Source organism: Eurytemora carolleeae, unplaced genomic scaffold, assembly GCF_000591075.1.
Source record: "Eurytemora carolleeae unplaced genomic scaffold, Eaff_2.0 scaffold246, whole genome shotgun sequence".
Classification (NCBI taxonomy): Eukaryota; Metazoa; Arthropoda; class Copepoda; order Calanoida; family Temoridae; genus Eurytemora; species Eurytemora carolleeae.
The window spans coordinates 49,073-65,699 of record NW_019396137.1 but is presented as its reverse complement, the minus strand read 5'-3'; the positions used below and the strand labels follow the sequence as shown (position 1 = coordinate 65,699).

At 31.4% G+C, this 16,627-nt stretch overlaps 1 protein-coding gene across 3 annotated transcripts in view; it reads left to right on the top strand.

The window, feature by feature from the left end:
* Nucleotides 1-16,397, top strand: part of LOC111696031 (glutathione hydrolase 1 proenzyme) — a 33,645-nt gene extending 17,248 nt beyond the window's left edge. For all 3 annotated transcript variants that reach the window (XM_023465549.1, XM_023465550.1, XM_023465548.1), the window contains 12 exons: nucleotides 462-631; nucleotides 3,913-3,993; nucleotides 4,606-4,639; nucleotides 5,630-5,660; nucleotides 6,047-6,132; nucleotides 6,891-6,958; nucleotides 7,607-7,719; nucleotides 8,094-8,166; nucleotides 9,980-10,075; nucleotides 14,228-14,302; nucleotides 15,359-15,394; nucleotides 16,187-16,397. In XM_023465549.1, coding sequence (XP_023321317.1) covers nucleotides 462-631; nucleotides 3,913-3,993; nucleotides 4,606-4,639; nucleotides 5,630-5,660; nucleotides 6,047-6,132; nucleotides 6,891-6,958; nucleotides 7,607-7,719; nucleotides 8,094-8,166; nucleotides 9,980-10,075; nucleotides 14,228-14,302; nucleotides 15,359-15,394; nucleotides 16,187-16,297 — 974 coding nt within the window. In that variant the 3' untranslated portion in view covers nucleotides 16,298-16,397. The remainder of the gene's footprint in view (nucleotides 1-461; nucleotides 632-3,912; nucleotides 3,994-4,605; nucleotides 4,640-5,629; nucleotides 5,661-6,046; nucleotides 6,133-6,890; nucleotides 6,959-7,606; nucleotides 7,720-8,093; nucleotides 8,167-9,979; nucleotides 10,076-14,227; nucleotides 14,303-15,358; nucleotides 15,395-16,186) is intronic.
* Nucleotides 16,398-16,627: the final 230 nt, after the last annotated feature.

Genomic DNA, 16,627 nt, shown 5'->3' with positions numbered 1-16,627 from the left:
GACATTTAAGCAATTTTATATTTATTTCATGTTGTTATAAAGCAATCAATTAAACAAGCACTTTAAAAATCATCTTATTACAATGGGCCTGTGTAAACTGTACAATTACATTGTTTCATGTTCATTAGACTATTTTAAATCATAATATAAACAGTTGTCTTCTTATTGCAAAGTTTTATAGGACTCAATGTAAGCTAACTCGCTGAGTTCTAGACATCTCTGAAACTTAGTCATCAACATTTTAGGCAGCCTCGACTTTAAAGTGTCGCAGCGCCTTTGCCTTTAGTTTTTCCTCACCAACTCACTTATACTTTAGTGTAGCCCTAGACATGTACATTTTAAAAATGTAGCATTCTATTTAAAATTAAAAAAAGAGTAATTAAAAAAATGCTGGTCGATCTTGTTTAGGAGCGTGCACATCTTGGTTTACAGTGATTTTTATTGAATTATACACTGTACAGGTGGTAAGCTGACTATGGCTGATATGGCAGCGTATTCGTCTGTTTGGTCTCCTACTGTACAAACTGTACTGAAATCTGTAAACTTGACAGTACACAGTGCCCCACCCCCTGGCAGTGGAGCAGTACTGGGAGCAATCCTTAACATTATGGATCAATTCCCAGATCACCAGGTACAAGGGTCTAGGGAGAACTTAAATACTCTGTCTCATTTAAAAACCCGACATACATCGTTTCTTTAGCAAGGTTTTCGGTGATAATTGGTAGCTTTTTGAAATTCGTCGTTTCGATAGATTTTATAATTATAAAGCATCGTTAAAAAATGGGAAGTGGATCGGTAACGTTGTCGATCTTTTCTCAAAGATGAAGTTTCGTTTATTTTGAAAAACCCAAAACAAAAGAAAAAACGATAGTTTGTCAATGCTTTTATCTATCCATATGGAGTATATGTACATATTTTAGAGTAATGTCAATAAAAAAATATTCTATTTCTGCGATTTTCTTTTGTAAACTTTTTTTAAAGTTAAATATGTCTTCGTAACCAAATACGCAGTTTTCTGTTACTAAAATTGCTGAAATATACCCAGTCATCGATAAAAATTTGCGCTATTTTGCTGAGTGACGTTGCGTATGAAATGTCATTTACTCTAAATATTTAAAACTTTATGGTTTCCAAGCAGTAATAAAAGAGAAAACCTTGATTGATTTAAAATTCAATTTTTAATCTACGCTCTATTGAGCATTTTTATAACAAAACTATAAAAAGCCTCAAACGCATAAAATATGTAAAAAAATCTTCAAATTTTGATAATTTTTTTTAGTTTTCTCTTCCAGAAATATATACATCAATTATACTCATGGAATTAAAAATGAAACTGATGCAAAATAATTATTTATGCAAGAAAATAAAAAAGTTACTTTTTCTTATTTGATGCTCTTTGGACACAGTTGAAATTATTGTTTTCATAAAACTCTCGTTATTAAATATCTCCGAACTTTGACAACATTTTATTTATTTCTTGTTACAATTATCTTCTTACAAGGAATTGCATTGTATATTTATGATTACTTTAAATGTTAAAGAATTTTTTTAATATTTAAGAAGAGAAGATGATGCTTTTTTATAAAACGTTTAGATTATTCCTTTATGCAATTTTTCAACAATTATTTTCAGATATATCTTTGTTATACTTAAGTTTGATGGTTGTGAAATGTGGGGAGGTGGGGGGGGGGGTAAGGGAATGCAATTTGTTTAAGGGACTGTAAACGTAATTTCATGTGACCCTCCAGTTGTAAAAGTTGCATCCTTTTCCGAAACGAAGCCATTGAAGCCTTTTTTTGGAGCAAAACTGATTGATTTATCCATTTTTTCCATCTGAAAATTTGATATTTTTGGTTATGGATTATGTAGCAAAAAAAAGGAATGGAACTGAGAAATCTAAATCTTTTTTAAAATGCATTCACTCGTCATGTCCAGTCTGGACTTCCAAGTTTTGATCGACCCAACACGTTTTATGCAACAAAGCCTAACAAGGTAACAGTGCTCAAGGGCACCGTTGTGAATTGAACCTGTAACACTTTCAAAACAAATCAAATCATATATTTTTCTTTAGTAAACATTATAACAAAATAAACAATATATAAAGATAAAATAAAAATATAATTAAAATGATTGCAGCAGGGTGGTTCAGATAGTTTAAAGCTGTGTTGTCCTATTGAAATTTTGTTCTTTAAATTATAACGAATTAAAGATACACAAAAATACACATAATATCACAGTGGACTGGGGCCAATTTTAATACGAACGGGACCGACTCCTTGTACTGGCCTTAGTGAAGTGCGGCTTGTACTGAACCGACCTAATCGTATGTTGGCCAGGTTTCAAATTTAATACATCGGCCAGACTTTTTACAGTACCCGGACTTTAATTGGCCTATTTGACCATCCCACTAGCTTAGTTTAGAGTGTAATGGTGTGGTTTAAATAATTTAGAAAATTAAAAATTTCACAATTCACTGAATTTAAAAAGAAATATTTACTTTAAATAGAGGATCACTTAAGCAATATGGTGGACAGCCCCTTTCCCAGTTTATCTCTATTTGATTGATACCATGAAAATTAAATTATACCTTTGCTTAACTCCGCCCACGCTGCACTTTATTCAACATCGCCAAATACGGGTTCAGAGCCCTATACAAACAGATAAATATCGAGATCAACTAGATCTATCCTAATTTCAACAATTATACAATTATAAGGACACAAAAAGTGCAAAGTATTTCCTACAATCTTACGACCAGCGACAGGGTTTCCTTCCAAGGAAGTTCTTTTTTTTACATTCATGGCTCTCTTTGCAGCTCAAAACTTGATTTTTTTTCATTCGCAAAACATTAGAAAGTGAGAGAACTACATTCAAAATTCGGATTGTTAAGAGTTAAGTGTCCAAATTTAATGAATTTAAGCCGCGTCTCAAATCACCCAAAAACCGGTTTCAATTTAGCGCCGGCTTAAATCTTGAAAAACTAAATACAATTTTAAGTGGAACCAACCATATTTGAGCCAAGGATTAAATTTAAGCTGCGGCTCAAATTATTCAAATTCGGCTTTAGGTCGTCATGAAAAACTCTGGTTCATTTCATGATTCTGGCGGACATATAACCAGCTAGAGCAAGCTGTACGTACTAAATACAGTACAGTACAACTCTCGACTATTGCATATGCACTATAGTTTCAGTAGAAGTAAATATTTCCATTTACCGATAGCGCCGATAGAAGGATTCATATCTCTAATTGGTCGATAATGAGATAGATAGAAAGATCGATGTTACTGCCATATTATTTCTATTGGTTCAGAATAGACAACAAACACATGACTGAACCCTGATTGGATCAGGCGCTAATGGACTCGGCATACAGGAGTGTATGTGTAACTCCAAGTGATTAGATGGTTCTTGGTCGAACATTCATGAAACCCTAAATTCATGCTGTGAATTAACAAAATTCAAACCATGTAATGTTTCTTGAAATAACCCCCCCCCTCCCCCCCCCTCCAGCTCAGTTAACTAAATTAATCTCCCAGTGCTTCGCAAAAACTAACGATTAATTGCTACGGCAACACCCATCTTGGCATATTGGATATGATCCTCCTTATAAAGCACTAGGATTGTAGGATGGGATCTATCAAATACTTCTAAACCTTGAACCTTAGTTTGATAAAAGGAGTCAAATTATAACTTGTGTAAGAAGTAACAAGTATGAATGCAGGGTGTGCCACAAAATTTGCTTTAATTTCAGTTTGAAAAGATCAAAAGATCAAAAAATCAAAAGACCTTGTCCTGCAACTATGTTTGGCAAGTGGTTGCCTATAATGCTCGGATTTAAATAAATCCCAAAAATGCATTTAAAAAGTTTGACATGAGAAATTTGACTTTTTCACATTATAATTTTTTTTTAGGACGATGTTTTGTTCTATCATCGACTGACAGAAGCTTTCAAGTTTGCCTACGGTGTCAGAAGTTCACTTGGAGATCCCCAGGGATTTATCAGTTTTTTCATAACACATATTCTTCATTCTCTTTGCCAGAAACTCTAATCTTTGCAACCTGATGATGTTAGCGTTTGATATTTAAACCTTAGATTACTAGATCTAACAGAATTCATAGTTCAAAATATCTAAGGTCTACAACATTGGGTTGCAAAGATAAAGGATTTAGAAAACAATTATGCGCGAATAAAATCAATTCCTTAACTTTTCCAAATTTTCTCATCTGAGCCGTCAATAAATGAATATCAAAATTTCAAACCTTGCCTTTTATTATAAGCGAAAGAAGACAAAATTAACAATTTTTTTTACAAAAAAATACAAAATTCAAGATTGAGTTTGTTCAATATCGAGACAAGATTTTAAAATTGTTTTTGAAAACTTTTTTGGATCAAAATAAAAGTATAAACTTTTAATTATTAATGCTTATTACCACAAGTTTATCTTAAAGATTATAAAAGATAAATGTTAAAAATTACTTTGTTTTTGAAAATGCCGAATCTAAAACAGCTGACAGAACAATTATCGAAAAAAAGCATTTATCTCGTTTGACAGGTTTATAAAGAACTAAATTTTTAAAATATTTTGATAAAAATGTTGAATCAGGATAATGAGATTACAGACCTTGTCAACTCTTTAGGGAAATCCAAACAAACTTTTCATATTTTCAACATTTCAATTTAATAACAATTGCAAAATCTAAATATAAAATGAATACAGCTGCACGCTGCACGCTGCACTCTGCACTCTGCAACAAATTTATAAGAATTGCATCAAACCATTAAACTCAAGAAAAGGGATAGATAGTGATTAAAGAGGATGGGAGGGGGAGTTGAACCTAATTATTTAATGAATTTGTATCGGTAAACGTAAATATGCAATTTTCTGAACGAAAACATTAGATAAAAAAAAACGTTTAATCTATTCCAGATAAAAAAACGTTTAATCTATTCCAGATAAAAAAGACGTTTAATCTATTCCAGATAAAAAAAACGTTTAATCTATTCCAGATAAAAAAAAACGTTTAATCTATTCCAGATAAAAAAAATCATTCTCGGAACTATCTTAACATGAAAATTCTATCTAGAATTTCGAACGGTGATTTTCTATTCCCGATAATTTTGCAAATCAATGTCGCAGATCGTCGATATTTCAAAATGAGAATATTCTGTTAGATCAAAAAGTGTAAGTTTGAAATATCAATGGTTTACTCTTTCAGGTTGCAAAGATATAGGGATTAGAAAATTGTGTTTGTGACAAACACTCAGTTTCTGTACGAAAATATTTCCGATTTTACTGGAGCAAATATCCCAGGGGAAACTATGATGCAAATGCATTCGTCTTGGTTTCCAAACATTTTCTCTTTAGCAAGATGTGACATTTTTGTATCTTAGATCAAATAACAAATATAAGGGGTTGCAATTGCTAAACCGGACATTTAAAATGGAAATTTTAATCTTTATAATCATATATTTAACTTCTATGCAATTTATAGGTTTATGATTTGATTATTATGGACAACTAAAGCTAGAAGTTTAAGTTTGTTTGACATTGATTGAAACTGAAAACTCTTATAAATTAAGTTTTTATTATTTATAAATTTTTTACTTAAAAGTTTGTTGGATTTTAGTGAATAATATAACAAGTGAAGCGTGGGCAAGGGAATATTCTTAAAACATTTTTATTTTTAGATTTTTTTTTGAGAATTTAAAATAAATCTTTTGTATTTGTTGAAATATTTAATTCTCATCTCTTTTTTAAAAAAGTTTTTGACAAAGAACAAAACAAAAAGATATCTTGATAAGATATAAAATGAAGATAAATAAAAATCAATAGTTAATTAATCAGAGTCCGAATTTTGAATTTGAGCCGCGTCTTAAATCCGCCAAAAACCGGTTTCAATTGAGCGCCGGCTTAAATCTGGAAACATTGAATACAATTTTAAGTGAAACCTACCATATTTGAGCCGCGGCTTAAATTTAAGCCGCCGCTCAAATTCTTTAAATTCGGCCTCTGATTATTTTTGAAAGAATATTTCTCTTTACAGATCTGTTTATCGCAAGATCAATGATAGGCAAACCTATAATGATTTAGAATACTATGGGGCTGAGTTCTCTATGGTTCCAGATAAAGGTAAAACTATTTTTTTTAAATTATTTAATACGAATTTTCATCCTGATACATGATGCAATGAATCGCGAGATGTCGTTGAGCTACGTTTAGCCGCATATCTTTTAAGTTGATATTTGAATCGGCGATTCAAGGTTTGAGCCGATGCAAGCATAGTTTAGTAACCTCTCTCCGCTTAAAAAATGTGTCTTATAAAACTATGCGTGAAAGTGTTGAAAAAAATGAATATTTGAGAAAAATATGAATAAGAAATTTATTGAAATGATAACAATAATATTTTTCAAAAATATGTTTAACGACTAAAGATGAATCTGAAATAAAATGTTTTTATGTAAAAATATTTAATGGATCGAGAAAATGGTTACTCACACAAAAATCTAATTTTCTTATATTTGCAATTTTTTTCAAACTTTAATCTAGTAGATACAATTTATATTAAAAAAATCTAATTTTATTATTTTTGAAACTTATTTCAAACTTTAATCTGGTAGATACAATTTATGTTTAAAACAATCAAAAATCTACGACGTCTAAAGATATTCGAAAAGAAATAGAGTTTGAGATCATTAATCACTAATCAGATCGAACAATCTTAATTAAAAAAAAAATTATTTAATTATTTTTTTTTCATATTTTTAAAAAATTTAATTTATCATTTACTATACAGTATTTATGTGTGTAGTCTTACAAATATTTATAAATTTCTGTTATTCTTTTATCGAATTCATATCTATATAAAATGTTTTTTTTTCTTGAATCAGGAACAGCCCATCTAACCGTTCTGGCCGAAAACGGTGATGCAGTGTCTGTTACGAGTACTGTAAATACGGTAATATATATGTATGGTATATAGAAAATCCTAATTTGTGGCGAATGTTCAGTTAATTTGGTAATTTTTTAAATTAACTCTTTTTCGGCAATAACAGTCTATTTCAAAGATTGCAATGTTTAAACTGTGTTGTAGGATAAACAAAGTTCGTTTAGAAGATAAAAAAAATTGAGCCTTTATTACAAACTCCAATTTTCTAATGCCTATATATTTGCAAACTGATGGTGATACACCTTTGCTATTTCAAACTTAGATTATTTAACAGAATTAATAGTTTGAAATATCTATGGTCTACTACATTGGGTTGGAAAGATATAGAGATTAGAAAATCAGAGTTTGTGGCAAAGTCTCAATTCTTTTATCAATTTATAGAATTTATAAATTTAGAATTTATAAAGCAATTTATAAAATTTATAAATTTAGAATTTATAAAGCAATTTATAAAATTTATAAATTTTAAATTTATAAAGAAACTCAACTTAACTGAGAACACTCTAATTTTCAAGTCTTTGCAACCAAAGCACAAAAATTGTAGACCTAAGATATTTCCTACTGTGCGTGCCAAAGTTTAAACTATTAAAGGTTTTGTACCAACAGATTGAAAAGATATGATGCGAACAAAATTTAGAGAAATAATTTCTTTTAAAGAATTTTGGTTGTGAACTGATGTCTCCCTCTACTGGAATAATTTACAACAACGAGATGAATGATTTCTCTTTTCCTTTCTTCTCTAATGATTTCAACCTACCCCCCTCACCTAGGGATGTATATCTTATTTATATTCATGATGTTTAAATGCAAAGTCTCCCAAAAAATTAGGCCCGATCTGATTAGTTTCCATGTAGGATATCGAGATCGATTGTGTTTTAAAGTAACAACCTAATTGTTTCTTTATTCATAGAGGCTCTCTTTTTAAACAAAAACTTAAATAATTTTCATAAAACTTGAAAATTGCAAAAATGCTTTTTTAAAATTTCTTTTATTCATGTCAAGAAAATCTTCAAAGAGAAAAGGTTGAAAAAAGAAAATTTATTTTAAATTTTAAATTTTACCCAAATTCGTTTTTCCTTCACTTCTCTGCTAAAAACCATAAAACTTCAAATACAATAAAAATACATTATTCAAATATAACTAGTAACTATGTGAAGCCTGGCAAACGACCCCAGTCTTCTATGTGTCCTGCAATCATACTAGACAATCAGGGGAAGGTAAAAACTATCCTTTGAAAAAAAATTCTGGAAAATTCTGGGAAATTCAGAGAAAATTAGTTCAACATGGGATTTCAGGTGTTCAGTTGAACTCATAACTTAAACTTACGATTTTTAAATCAGAAGCCGCAATACTTCTGCTCTCGACTACTAAAATATTGCAAAATCAAGTGTTAGATATGTATTTTTAGGAACTAAGTACTTAATCACTTGAAATTAGAAATGTCTGTTTTGGATGCCGTGTTCAGTTAGCCTTTTAAACGGACTGTAAACAAAATTTCAACCCTCCATGCAAAGACGACAAAGCCTGATCTACAAGCTTACCCTTTAAAGCTTTGTATGATCAAGTTTGAATTAGATATTAATGTTTGTTATTTTTCAAACCTGATTATTTAAAATTGTGGGTTCTCTACAAAAGTGACTTGCACATTTCTACTGCAGTACAACATATGCAGTCATTGTCAGAAAATTGTCAAAGAAACGAGTATTGCCATTTTTTCATGAAACGTCACTTCAAATGATGCCCTATAGTCTCCAGCCTTAGCGGCCTTGATTTTCCTGAATCTATACTTTTTTCTTTTATACAACTACAAGGCTTTTAGGGCGCTTCGCGCCCATCTTCTACTTAAATTGTGAACATGTTCTTTTTGTTTACATTTTAAAACAAAGAAGAAAAAAAATTTGCGGATTTTAAAAAAAATCGCGGATTTTCAAGAATTTAAATTTTTTACAAAATTAAAAACCTTAAAAACACATTTTTTAAAAATTTTTATCATTCATAAACCTTCCCTGTGGTCACGTGATGTCCCACAAAAAAATTGGGCCCGATCGGTTCAGCCGTTATGACGTTTATTGGATACAAACACCCTAACAGACAGACAAGCCAAATTTATATATAGAAGAGACCTTATCGGAGGATTTACACGTTTATGTTTTTATTTATTTTAATATTTTCTCTTTACCCGAGCCTCAGGAGTTGTGTATTGAAGTGAGAACCATTATTATAATGTAGAAAATTTGTCTTGTCTGATTTCTGCATTCACTGGAAAATGGAAAATTTGCGCGAATTTTCATAAAATCATGAAACAGAATAAATTCTAAGTTACATTTAAAGTTAACAAATATTTTTTTTTGTGTGTTTGAAATACTTTTTCTTTAAGTCAAATAAGGCTCGCGGTCGCCTAATAATTTTTTTTACGGAGAAGTATCTCAGTGGTAGTAATGTTGAGTTGAAGTTCTAAATTCTGAGGCAAAACTTGTAATTTCCGTGACGATACCAATCCTTGGTCATGCTTGCGGCGCCCCCAAACATAATCTATATATAAATCTAGATTATTCTGAATCTGTTGTAGTTTTGGGTTGAAGAAATGCTTTTTAGATAAGAAATAAAACCTTACGGATTTCTCGAATTACAAATTTTAAGATTTGAAATAAAATTCAAGGATTTGAAGTAAAACATTCCATGGATTTGAATTCTTAAAGGGACTGTCATAATAGTTTTAGGTGCCCTCCGTGCAATGATGGCATCCCCGATTCACAACGGTTCCCTTAATCTAAACATTTATCTGATTAATAATGTGGAAGATATTGTCGCTTTTCTAGATCTAAAAGTGTTCCTTTAATTCTTATGCTTTCCTGCATGCAGTAGAAATGAGAAGTCACTTCTGTTTTAAGTTTTCAGTTTTCCAAATTTTACTTGATCAGAAAAATCGTTTAAGGGTACCATATTGCCATCGTTCCATGGATCGGGTCACTTGAAATTACGCATACCGTCCAAGAACTTTAACATTTTTATATTTTTTTCCTGTTTTAGGTTCGTCTTCTGATTGGTGGTGCTGGTGGTACAAGAATAACTACTGGTGTAGCTCAAACTCTAGCATCACATATTTGGCTCAAGAAAAGTATACAGGCAAGACAAGGACTGAAATCTTCTATGTTTTTAATCATCACCCTTCTTAACAAAGGCTACGGAAGAGAACAAAAAGATTTCGAATTTGAATATATGTTAGACCGGATAAATTTTCTTATTCTTGAAATTAAAAGTATAGGATCCATGCGGTAACAAAGTCGTAGTTGTAATGTTACCACTAATGTATGCATGCAGGGTCCATTAGAGCCTGATCCAAATCAGAGTTGACTCATGTGTTTGTTGTCTATTCTGAACCAAAAGAAATAGTATGGCAGTAACATCTATCTTTCTATCTATCTCATTATCCAATCAGAGTTATTAATCCTTGAATCAGAGCTATCAGTAAATGGAAATATTTACTTCTACTGAAACTATAGTGTCGTGTAAATTCGGCCATCTCATTCTGGCTAATAGGCAGTATTTTTATTTTATCATCTTTATTTCGATTAAAAGAAGTGTTATGGTAAGTTCCAGATTATGTACATATATCACATAGCTGATAAATATACTTAATAGGAGTCAGAAATTTTGTGAAATTTTGCTAAATAATTTTACAGAAGCAAAATAGTATTCCACTTGAAATTCTAGGGCATGTTTATAATTTTTTTTATGTTTTTATAGTTAAAAAATCATTAGAATTAGGGAAAAGGAAAAATTTGAAAATCCTGATAGGATGGGCATCCACTGAAATGGCTGAAACCCGGAGTTTAAAACAATTTAAAGAATTTAAAAATATATAAAGTTGGGCAAGTTATGGTAAAAAACCATTTTTTTTCTTCAAATATATTTCATTATAAAAAACGTGATTTCTTATACTTAACTCGGTCAAATTTCAATATTTTTCGATTATGTAAATTGATTTGAATTCAGAAATTTAACTCGGTTCCAATAATAACCAATTTGCTTTTCAATTATACAAGTGACCCCAAATTTTGAACTTTGTGAAAAATTTATTTAAAAACCATGTCTTATAGTATTTCTAATGGAATACATTTTTGCTTCTGTAAAATTGTTTCAGAAAAATTTAACAAGCAAGAAACAAGCGCGTTATTTATAAAATGTACATATCTAGGGCTAAAAAAAAAGCAAATGAAAGTTGATATAATGCAACTAAAGGCCAAGGCGTTGCGACACTTTCTAGTCGAGATGAAGAACTTTCAAAGTTGTCTATATCTGGAATTTTAGTAAGAATATATTAAGGTGCAAAAATATTAGGTTTGTAAAAGCACATTGTATTTTGATTGCACTGAGCTGAACTTTATTCTCCTGAGACTAGAGTAAACTCAAGTATTTCCTGGTATTTTTATACCCAGGAGACAGGGGAATATATTTCAGTGTAATATATCAATAATTAGATTTCAGAGCGCTTAGCACCCCTCTTTTACAATATCTTTGCAACCCTATATATATATATATATAATTTGTTTGCTTGTTTGTTTAATTGTATTGGCAACAAACGTCAATATCGCTGAACGATCGGGCCAATAATTTTTTAGGCAATTCAGATGATCTTAGAAAATGATAAGAATATCAGATAAGAAAATCAGATTTTTTATTGTTATTGTAAAAGTCCATCGTAGCTTTTTTAACAACTTTTTTTAGTTTTTTACAACGAATGAAAATGAAAAAGATTAAAAAATACAAAAAAACGCTATGAAACAAATCTTTCCCCTCTCTTTCTCTCGTAAAACCGTCAGTGGCTTAAAATAATCAATAAATAAACTTTTAAATTGCTTTATTTCTGCACGGACAGTTTAACAAAATTAGACGACAAATTGTTATTTATTGTTCGTTTACCAGTCTAATGTCTAGAAAACATCTTAAACCGTAAATATTTTTTAACAATTGAACAAATTCTATTTAGGTAAATCATGTTTATATGTATTCTTTATATATACACGGCCAAACCGACCGTGCCCAAATTTTGTGTGGGACCTTAAATGACCCTGGGGAAGGTTTATATATGATCAACATTTTAAGAATCAGCCTCCAACAAAATTCGATTTTTATTCACGAAATTTTCTTTATTGTTTTTGTTTTACAATGTATAGAAATAGAAAATGTCCACAACTGAAAAAGAAGATGGCCGCAAAGCGCCCTGAAAACTAAGTAACTTAAAATCGCCTTAAAAATGAACAAGCTTTCGCTTTCCAGTCGATTCATGGGACTTGGGTTGAACCTTCTGACTTTCAAGATTTTTCTACACATGGTCAACTGTATACCCTCATTTTTAGATAACCATGTGTCCCCTCCTTTTTAGATAACTGCAAACCCTCATTTTAGAAATTGTGACCCCTCCTTTTTAAATAACGTTGTGCCCTCATTTTTAGAAAGTGTGGATCCCCTCCTTTTTAGATAATTGTGTCCCCTCCTTTTTAGATAATTGTGTCCCCTTCTTTTTAGATAACGATGTTCTCTCATTTTTAGATAATTGTGTCCCCTCCTTTTTAGAAAATTGTAAACCCTAATGTTTAGTTAATTGTGTCCCCTTCTTTTTAGATAATCTTGTCCCCTTCTTTTTAGATAATCATGTGTCCCCTCCTTTTTAGATAATCATGTGTCCCCTTCTTTTTAGATAATCATGTGTCCCCTCCTTTTTAGATAATTGTGTCCCCTTTTTTTAGATAATCTTGCCCCCTTCTTTTTAGATAATCACGTGTCCCCTCCTTTTTAGATAATTGTGTCCCCTTTTTTTAGATAATCTTGTCCCCTTCTTTTTAGATAATCATGTGTCCCTTCATTTTTAGATAACTATGTCTCCTCCTTTTTAAAAAATTGTGAATCCTAATTTCAGATAATTGCGTCCCCCCTTGTTTTTCCTCTCCATTTTAGATAACTGTAAAACCTCCTAATTTAGATAACTGTGTCCCATCCATTTTAGATTACGTGTCCCCTAATTTTTAGATAACTGATAGATTTTAGAGAACCCTCATTATAAGATAACTGTGTCCCCTCATTATTAGATATCTGTGTCCCCTCCTTTTTAGACAACTGAGAGCCCCCTTTTAGATCCAATTGTGTCCCCTAATTTTTAGATAACTGTTAGCCCTCATTAATATTGATTACTGTAAAGTGTAAACTCCCTTTAAAAATAACTGTGTCCCCTCCTTTTTAGACAACTGAGATATATGAGAGCCCCCTTTTAGATACTTGTGTTCCCTCCTATTTTATTTTAACAATTTTTTTAAAAAAAGGTTTTATAAGATAATTACATAATGATACAATATTGTTTTAATAGTATTACAGTATTCCAATTTTTCCCACTTTGGGATTCTAGGGGCCCTGGTACCCTCCCCCCAATGTCAGAATATCCACTTATAAATAATGACAAATGTGATAAAAGGAGTTTTGGCTAGGAGTAGATTATCAACAGTTGGAGTCTTGAAACTGATATGTAAGAACATCTTGGGCAGTACTGGTAAATTATACTTGTACTTGATGCTTCTTCACACTAGGAAGATCAGTGGTTGATGAATATAAACATGTTTCCAATGGGTTGTAGGTTTTACTTAAAAAATGGTTTATCAGACATGTTTCCAAGGTGCAAGTCCAGCTTTTCCATAGCAAGCCTAGGTCCAGAGAGGTATAAAGTCCCTGTTCTCCAGACAGATGAATGCAGGTCCTTGTTGATTATCTTGTTTTCTTCATCAATTTTCCTTCATACTATAAGGTTCTTATGTGTGTACACTTAACTTGAACCCTGTCTGTACTCCTAGTTACTGGTAGAAGCGCCTCTGCAAAGACCTAGGTCATACTATGAGGAAAGCTATAAAGTTGAACTGGTCCACCTCTATTTTATAAATTACTGTAAGCTCACTTTATAAAACTATTTTTGCAAAGCTGTTGCAGTATAACTGCAGATTATAGAAGTTCTATTATGGAAATAATTGCTCTTTAATTAATCCTCAGAAAACTCTTTTATAATATTAGAGAACAAAAACAACATTATAATTAAGTATTCTCAATCAGCTTATTTTTTATCTTAATAAATGTTTTTATGCTTTTCTTCAAAATGTTGATTTTTGCAATTTAAGAATTGTAAGAGATTTGACCTCCTTAAGATTCCATGTTCAATGATAGAAACAGCATTATAGGCTCACGGAATAATATGTTTTTAATGAAACTATTTTTATATTTTTCAATTTTTATCAGGAGTCTATAGATCATCCCCGACTTCATCATCAGCTTGCACCAAACCAACTGGAGTACCAGACAGAGTTTAATAAGGTACTGGAGTAAACCAGACAGAGTTCTATCAGGTACTGGAGTATGCCAGACAGAGTTTAAATCAGATACTGGAGTAAACCAGGCAGAGTTTAATCAGGTACTGGAGTATACCAGACAGTTCAATCAGGTACTGAAGTATACCAGACAGAGTTTAATAAGGTACTGGAGTAAACCAGACAGAGTTCAATCAGGTACTGGAGTATACCAGACAGAGTTTAATCAGGTACTGGAGTATACCAGACAGAGTTCAATCAGGTACTGGAGTATACCAGACAGAGTTCAATCAGGTACTGGAGTATGCCAGACAAAGTTTAAATCAGATACTGGAGTAAACCAGGCAGAGTTTAATCAGGTACTGGAGTATAGCAGACAGGGTTTAATCAGGTACTGGAGTATGCCAGACAGAGTTTAAATCAGGTACTGGAGTATACCAGACAGAGTTCAATCAGGTACTGAAGTATACCAGACAGAGTTTAATCAGGTACTGGAGTATACCAAACAGAGTTTAATCAGGTACTGAAGCATACCAAACAGAGTTTAATCAAGTACTGGAGTATGCCAGACAGAGTTCAATCAGTACTGAAGTATACCAGACAGAGTTTAATCAGGTACTAGAGTTTACCAGACAGAGTTTAATCAGGTACTGAAGTATACCAGACAGAGTTCAATCAGGTACTGGAGTATACCAGACAGAGTTCAATCAGGTACTGAAGTATACCAGACAGAGTTTAATCAGGTACTGGAGTATACCAGACAGAGTTTAAATCAGGTATTGGAGTATGCCAGCCAGAGTTCAATCAGTACTGAAGTATACCAGACAGAGTTTAATCAGGAGGGTTGGGCAAGGGGAATCAATGTATTATGCAAACAACCATGTCGACTGTTCCCTCCTTTGTTTATTACTCGTTGACTGTAAACCAAGTTTTTGAATTTGATGAAGTGCTTTCATCTCCAATTTATTTCTCCGCAGCAGTGAAACATTTTAAATCAAGTTTTGCATAAAATGATGATTTATCTAAAAATGCATTTTTAAATGATGTAATTTCTGTTCTCCAGGATATATTGGCGGGATTAATTGAGAAAGGACATCAGGTATATTTATCATTCTAAAATAGACTTTTTACAAAAGTAATAAAAAGAGGAGAAACGAATTGAGTTTTTGCCACAAATTCAAATCTTCTGATCCCAATATCTTTGCAACCTGATGGTGCACACCTTTGATATTTCAAACTTAGATTATTTTATCTATAAGTATTAATAGTTTGAAATATCTAAGGTCTACGACATTGGGTTACAAAGATATAGATTAGAAAACCAGAATTTGTGGCAAAAACTCAACTCCTTTACATTCATATTTAATCTGTGAATTGTAAATTAAAGGGACTAACGTAATTTCAAGTATACAAACATTTAGAGTAGGTGTTTCCCGATTCACAACCCTACATTTTTAAACAGCTTTATCTGATGATTAAAAATGAGTATTTAATTCTGATAATTCCATCAATTGCTTATGATATAGTAGACACTTTTATATAGGAAGGAAATAGAGAATAAACTCTGATTTTTTAATCACTATATCTTTTCCACCCAATAACGTATATCTTAGATATTTCAATCTATCAATTCTATTGGACCAAATAATCAAGTTTGAAATATTAAAGGTTACAAAGATATAGGGCTTAGAAATTCAGAGTTTGTGACAAAAACTCAATTCCTTTTATAAGTAAAATACAGTATTAATTCTTGATCATAAAGATGCAAGGCTTTTATTAAGGGTGCCATTGTGAATCGGACATGCTGTAATTCCCCTTAAAATGACAAATATATTTAAAGCACCATTTAATTCCATCTAAATATTTTTATCTAAATTGAAAAAATGTTAAGTTGAAGGACCGGGGAACGGCAGGATCAATACTTACCGCCGTTCATATTGAAAACGGCGGTTTTCTTGGAGTATCTGACTACAGGAAGGCGGGCGGGGTGGATGGATATTAATGGAGTTTTATGTTTTTTTAAAGATGAAACTCGTTTACTTTTTATTGTGATTTATGTGCATAAAATTTCTTTAATACACATTAAAAGTTTTTCACATTTTTACAATGATTTTTGTATACTTTCTATTCATGGGATTTATTACTTATTAATTTTTAGTTATGTTTGTGATTATTTCGAAAATTCTAAAATACGTCCTTAACACTTCATGAAAGATCCTATTCTTTCAATCAACATATAGAAAATTGATCAAAATGTTAGAGTATGAGTGAACCAGTAGTTTTATAAATCCAAAAGAAATCTGCTAAATGAATTGAGTCGTTACCACAAACT